The sequence below is a fragment of the Priapulus caudatus genome, unplaced genomic scaffold (genome assembly GCF_000485595.1).
Source record: "Priapulus caudatus unplaced genomic scaffold, Priapulus_caudatus-5.0.1 Scaffold598, whole genome shotgun sequence".
Classification (NCBI taxonomy): Eukaryota; Metazoa; Priapulida; class Priapulimorpha; order Priapulimorphida; family Priapulidae; genus Priapulus; species Priapulus caudatus.
Window position 1 is genome coordinate 171,866 of NW_014577659.1, and position 7,182 is coordinate 179,047.

The following is a 7,182-nucleotide window of genomic DNA, read 5'->3' on the forward strand; positions in this document are numbered from 1 at the left end:
GACACTACTGCTACTACACTACATACTACTACTACACTAACAACTACTATACGCGTACAACTACTACTACTACTACTACTACTCTGCTGCCTACTACTACTTACTACTACTACTACACTACTACTACTACTCACTACTACTAACTACTCGCTGCTGCTACTACTACTGCTACTACTGCCTGCGCTGCTGCCTGCTGCTCCTGCTACTAAACCTACCACAACCACCAGCGTAGCACCAGCCGCCCACCACTCACACCACCCACCACACCACCGCCACCACCACCACCCCACCACCACCACCTACCACCTACCACCGACCACACCACCACTCACCACCCACCACTACCACTAACAACCACCACCACCACACCACCACCAACCACACACCATCCACACCACCACCCACCACCACCACGCCACCAACACTACCAGCCACCGCACGCACCACCACACCACCACCACCACCACCACCATCACCACAGGCACACCACACACCACCACAACACCACCACCACCAGCCACCACCACCACCACCACCACACCACACCACCACCACCACTACCACGCACCACCCACCACCACTCACTACACTACTACTGACTACTGGCACTACTGACTGCGAATTACAACTGCTACTGCACTGCTACTGCTGCTGCTGCTTACTACTACCTCTACCTACTACTACTACTACTACTCACTTCTACTATACTACTAACTACAACTACTACACTACTACTACTACTACTACTACTACTACTACTAGTATTACTCCGGCTACTACTACTCTATTCCACGTCGCTGTTTACCTGTACAAGTCGTTATATTGAATAAACGCGATGAGACCGGATCATTATTTAACGTCAGGCAACGTGTGACGCACTTTTTTAATAGCATGTGCACGCGTTCGTTTACCAGCGCATTTATGGCCATTACGATTTCACCTTCGCAAGTCAGGAAGTCCTCGAGTGCACCATTACGTTGACTTCCCATAGCAAGTCATGACAGACATTGTCGACGCCATGATACTAAATTGTGTCCTTCGCAACCAAACGCGGATTGACATAAGCCCCCAACTCGTTTTTTTGCTCTGTTTGTTTGCTTTTCACATTTTTCCCGACAACTCGATTTGAAGATTTTTGACCGTAAAAAACGGGCCGTATCTCCGAATTGCGGAACCGGGTGTGTAGACGGGGCCCATCGAACAAAGCCGGTGGTTGTTACCTCGGAGGTCAACGACGCCGGCGCTCGTCTCATTTCAATATTTGATGCGGCCACAGACGTAGCTTTGATGATAATCTTGGTTCCCGCGAGCATAGCCGTGTGCGCCCTTTTGAAAGGAGAAACTCGGACGCAAACTTCTCGAGAGTCACTGTATACCACTGTAGCGAAGTGATTACGAATTCGTGACCATCGCGCGTCTGCACAGCTCGACGAGGATGGGATTTTTCTATAGTTGAGACTACGTTGAGATCTGAATGAGTCCATGGTTAGACAAAAGGCGAAAAGGACTAAACTATACGCCGCGGCCCCTGGGAGAACAAAGAGAGACTCTAGTGAGATCATTCTAGAACTACGATGAGCCAACAGTGAAACCAGAATGCTACTGTCGCAAAACCATGGGTCAAACAGTGAAAGAACAACGCAAATACTTCCACCAAGACCTCGTTAAGATCCTGGTGAGACATCACCAATACTAACGTGAGGCTACCTTGAGACTACGTGTGTAGATGTACCATCCATCGTAGCACTACTGTACACGCAGGTTATTTTAGCGTGAGGAGGCCGCGTAATACGTATTCGAAGTGAGTGCGCGTCAGGTGTGTTTGTGTACGTGTGTTGTTGCCGGCTACTACGAGAGGGGCAGAGAGGGAGAGAGAGAGAGAGAGAGAGAGAGAGAGAGAGAGAGAGAGAGAGAGAGAGAGAGAGAGAGAGAGAAAGCGCGCGAGAGCAACAGCGTTAGTGAGAAATAGAGAGGGGGAAGTTCGCGCGAGAGCAACAGCGGGAGTGAGAGATAGAGAGGGGGAAGTGCGCGCGAGAGAGAGGAGGCGAGCGAATGGGAGGTAGGGAGAGGAACAAGAGGAGGAGAGTGAGCATGACTGATGATAATGCGCTTAGATTGTTATTGCCCCGGGTTCGGCACTCTCGCACGCCGCCCGCCTGAAAGGCCCGCGCGCCGGCCTACCGCGCAACCGGTTTCCGTCTCTCAGAGGCTAGTTACCTCGCTTCGGGGGCCACCACTGACGGGGCCCGACGGGGGCAGATCGGCTTCCACCACGCAGCCGACACGTCGCACAACGTCGGCTCTTGTTCGTCGGGTATTACTCGCCCCCTGGCGGTGCTTCTCGACGCGGGTAGTCGTCGGGTTTGCAATCCCGCCGACGGAAGTTTACGGAGCGTTCAACACAAGCGCGCGACGTCGGCGAAGGAAAGTGAAAAGCGTCGACAGCATCCGACGCGCCCTCCCCGCCCCCGCACCAACTACTAGCTGCTAGTTAGCGAGTGCGAATATTCCTTGTGTGTGCCCGCGCGCGTGTGTGCGTGTGTGTGTGTATGTGTGTGTGCGTGCGTGTGTGTGTGTAAGTACGCGCGTTTCAGATCGTCATCCGTACGACATGACCAACCACGCCAGTCCTGTAATGTAATAGGCAACACCCGCGTTCGTTTCCATCCGACATTTTTCGTCTCGCGTTCGCAGCCGTCGCCCGGTCCGGCGCTGGTGGACATTTTTCTAACTGTGCCAAAAGGTCGTCGCGTCGCCGCAGGGGTGCACGCATTAGCAAACCAGCTCACGGACAGAGCGAGCGAGCGAGCGAGCGAGCGAGGTCTGCCACGTCCACGCGCGGGCCGACAGAGCGCCATCAGTCCTCTGTGCGTGCCAGCCCGACGTCGGTGCATACGCAGGAGACGCCTGCGCCTGATCTGCGACGGAACATTGCTCCCTCTCTCTCTCTATATATATATTCATATATATATATATATATATATTCGGACTCTCTCTCTACATGCTGATGTGAGGAGGGCATGGGAGCCGGATCTCGGCAGCCACGTACACCAGGCTGCTCTGCGATGAGTGAGGCGAACCTGAATGCTTAGCCGACCGCTGTATGTACTGCGCGCGAGGCGACGCGCCGCCATCGCCAGTGTCGTCGTCGTCGTCGTCGTCGGGAAACGACCGTAGTGGGTGGCTACAACTATCGTCGTCGTCGGCACAGCTGAGGTGACTACGAATATCACAGGAAGGTATCTCGTGAGAAGTAGGCCTAGGCAACTTCGATATCTAATATCTATATTTAATACAATAATAACATTTTTTCCGAAACATATTTGGCCCCCTAGCGCCGTCTCACGTAACAGTGGTAAGCCAACGTTCGTCTATATCCGCCACCTAACACATATTAGTGACTCTTACATGTGGTAGGAACTACCCTTAATTCATCGTCATCGTCGTCGTCATCGTCATCGTCGTCGTCATCGTCATCGTCGTCAGCAGCGATGCCGGCGACACCGATCTGTAAGTGCAAGGTACGCTACATCGGCAGTGCCGTGCCGACGCAGACGAAAGACGGGCTACAGGCTCTGCAGCAGCCGCTCGCCGAACGCTACCCTGAGGCGGGAGTCGCCGAGGCCCGCGGCATCGACGCGTGGCTTAGCGTCTGGAGCAATGGTATACTGCTCGAGTACGTGCAGGGCGAGCGCGTGCGCAAGGATGCGCGCAGCTTCTATCCGATAGCGACGCTGCACTACTGCGCAGCCGTGCGCTTCGTGCTCATCAACAACTTCGAGGGCACCGGCGCATCCGTGAAGAAATTCATCCCGCTCGACTCGAGCTTTGCGGAAATCTCCAAGGACACGCATCCGCCGATCTTCGCCGCCATCTTGCGTAGGACCACCGGCGTGAAGGTGCTCGAATGTCACGCGTTCATCTGCCGCAACGCGGCGGCGGCGAACGCGCTCGTCCGCTGCTGCTTCCACTCGTACGCCGCCAGCAAGTTCGAGGGCGGCGGCCCCGACGCAGGCGCCTTCGCCGAGCGCCCCCTGGCGCCGGCACCTTACATCGAGCGAGGCGGATCTATGTATGGATTCCCGATTCACGGCGACGCGTCGGGCCGCTTCTCGCTGCGTAGTCTGCCGCCGCAGGGTCGGCCGCACCTCGTGCACGCCTTCCCGGACGCGCGCGGGGAGCCACTCTACGCGACGCCGCTCAGCCGCTCCATGTACAACATCCCCGAAGAAGGGCTTCGCTACCCGGCGCTGCCGCCGCCCGTGCCGCCGGGTCCCGGAGAACCGTACGTCATCTACGCACACCCGGAGAGCGTGCGAGCGGGAGGGGAGGGACCGTACATGGTGACGGGGCTTCCGCCGCCACCGCAACCCGAACTGCTGCGCGATCGGGCGATCTATTCCAGCTCGGAGAGGCTCGTGTGGGCGAACGGGTATCCGTCACCGAACGGCTCGCCGCGTAACGGACACTTTGCGAGCGCCGGCGAATCCCTGTCGGCGCACAGCGACTCGGAGAGCCATCGCGCGGCACCGGAGAGGCTCGTACACGGGGGAGACCCAAGCCAGCGCGGCCGACAGAAGGAACCGGGGGCGGCAGACGCGTCGCCGCCCTCCGACGGCGGCAAGAAGGAAAAGAAGCACAAGCACAAACACAAGCATAAGCACAAGCACCATCACAAGGAACGGCGCAGCGTCGAGGAGCCGGCCTACATGCCGTCGGCGCGCCCTCTCGTTCCGATGTCAACGTTCGACGTCGAGCGACCGGACCGCTACAGCGCTTACGTGTACCAGGAGGAGCAGGAGCGGCAGAAGCACCACCACCGCAAGCACCGCAAGCACGAGTCGAAGAGCAAGCACCGCAGCAAGAAGGAGAAGAAGCAGCACAAGGATCGCATCGTCGAAGAGGATGCTGCCGCGGAGAACGCCGTCCCCGAGGACATCCCCGATCCCAGTCTCTTCCAGCCGAACCCGTCATCGCAGGGCATCTACAAGCGAGGCGCCATCAACGAGAAGCTGTTCGCGAGCTCCATACAGATGGAGCAGAGCAGCCGCACGGGCAGTGTGCAGGACGTGCATGCGGCGGCGGCGGCGACCACGGCGGCGCCCGACAACCCCTACACGGCGATAGAGCAGAGCATTCAGCGCGACGTCGAGGAGCGACGTGTCAGCGAGCGCGTCAGACAGATGTCTCTAGACGAGCAGCAGCAGCAGCAGCGAGGCAACGGCTACGTCGTCGAGACGGGTCGCCCGCCGCCGTCGCCGCCGGGCAGGCCCGGCTCGCCGAGTTTCAACATCCCCCGCGGCGGCAGCGGCGGCTACGAGGTCGGACGCGGTCACGTGCTTCCACAGGGCTTCCCCTACGGACCCCGGCCGCCAAACGACGGATACACCCACACCCACCTACCTCCTGGCCGTAACGGCGCGATGCCACCCCCGGGGCCTAACGGCATAGGCCCACACCCGGGGCCTAACGGCATGGGCCCACACCCGGGGCCGAATGGCATGGGCCCACACCCGGGGCCTAACGGCATAGGCCCACACCCGGGGCCTAACGGCATGGGGCCACCCCCGGGGCCTAACGGCATGGGGCCACCCCCGGACGGCTACGGACCACCGCAACCGCTAACAAGTTTTGGACCGCCGCCGGAACATTACATGCCTCCTGGACCTCGGAACTACCAGCCTCAGTTCTACCCTCCCGCTCACCAGCCCCCGACGCGCGCCGTAAAGGTGGGCCGACCGCCGAAAGAGTAGGTAGCCAACTGCAGCAAGGGGTGCGTTTAGAGGGTAGGCCCCACCCGCGGGGCTGCGTGGCGCAGTAGGTACCCGACCCCCTAAGGGGGGCCGCATGGTGGAGTCGCTGCACCAATCCTGAACTGTACAGCGGAATAGGTGCTCGCCTTCCTGGAAGGCAGGTTAAGCGCCTGCCGGGGCGATGTGGCAGAGCAGACGCCTCCCCCGGACGATGTGCTACAGAGGCACGACTATACGTAACTCGTTTTAACTAAATAATGGTAAGATGGACCGGTCTGCGATCGCCAGGCGCGCTCGCGAACTCGCTTCGTTATTTGTATACGCGAACGAAAAGAGATCGAGTGGCAAACTAAAACTCTAATCTGAGTCGGTGCCGATGTAGGAATGCGTGTATATTTTACTGATCTATGTAAGAATTTCGACGGTTGAGCAAGAGCTGTCGCGGTAGACGCGTATATAAAGACGTAAGCTGTCTTGTGCAATTAATCATAGCTGGAAAGTAGACTTTTCCACGCGTTTGATGACAGCGCCTCATTCGTTGTTCGAGGGTATACATAATTGTCGCAAACGATCCGTTAAAGAAATGTCAAAAATGTTGCCACACATAACTGGACACGTTCGAAGGAATGTTGCCTCCTTTAATGCCGTCGCCATCTTGGCGCGATGTGTTACTTTTTCAATACGGCGTCGTTTATAGTAACCCGCTAGAGCGGAAGCTTTGGGTTCGTTTGCTAAAGTACACACACCTACACACGTACTCGTATATATATATATATATATATATATTAATATATATATGTGTGTGTGTGTAGTATGTGTGTACGACCTACAACGTGTGCTACTCATATATAATTACTTTATATATATTATATATATGATATATATATGTGTGTGTATGTGTGGTGTGTGGTGGTGTGGTTGTGTGTGTTGTGTGTGTGTGTGTGTGTGTGTGTGTCGTGTGTGTGTGTGTGTGTGGGTCGTGTGTGCTGTGTGCTGTCATCTGGTATCGGTTGATTCTGTCTCAATACCATATCGGTTTGTTTTCTTGTGACTCCTGCCACTCCGCCGAGAGGCCAATCGACGAGCTAGCGAATGATGACTGAAAGGGTATCATTAGGTAGGGTACTCGGCGGGGGGCGTGCTTCGCATTGCTAATCACCGTTCCATTGCTGGTAACCCCTCGAGTCTCTCCTCTCTCCTTGTTCGTTGACAAGCTATTGCTGTCAAGGTAACTACCTCGATGTCGCTACCTGGCCGTCAGACGGTTAGCGAGCTGGGTGAAATGGATGCACGTCGTCATGGCGGGGTGGCCTGTTTTCCACCGCAGGCGGCGGGTCGCTCACAGCACAGGTCTCCTGACGCGCTCAGTCTAGCTAGTTGTGTAAAGCGTGTACCCAGTGCACATTATAATGGTGACACCCGGCTACCG

General features: G+C 56.7%; 1 protein-coding gene and 1 pseudogene across 2 annotated transcripts; both read left to right on the forward strand.

Moving 5' to 3' along the window:
- The first annotated feature begins 2,303 nt into the window (after nt 1-2,303).
- Nucleotides 2,304-6,557, forward strand: LOC106811998 (trithorax group protein osa-like). 2 transcript variants are annotated; one of them, XM_014815740.1, is made up of 2 exons: nt 2,304-3,448; nt 3,485-6,557. In XM_014815740.1, the coding sequence occupies exon 2, from the start codon at nt 3,492-3,494 to the stop codon at nt 5,751-5,753; it is 2,262 nt and encodes a 753-aa protein (XP_014671226.1). In that variant the 5' UTR covers nt 2,304-3,448; nt 3,485-3,491; the 3' UTR covers nt 5,754-6,557. The 2 variants fall into 2 exon arrangements, with proteins under 2 accessions (XP_014671226.1, XP_014671227.1); XM_014815741.1 differs by having other exon boundaries at nt 2,304-3,431; nt 3,468-6,557.
- Nucleotides 6,558-7,162: 605 nt separating this feature from the next.
- The window catches only part of LOC106811994, an 11,228-nt pseudogene continuing 11,208 nt past the window's right edge, over nt 7,163-7,182 (forward strand).

Coding starts and splice junctions, on each gene's coding strand:
- LOC106811998 (XM_014815740.1), top strand. CDS start 3,492: ATGCCGGCGACACCGATCTGTAAGTGCAAGGTACGCTACATCGGCAGT.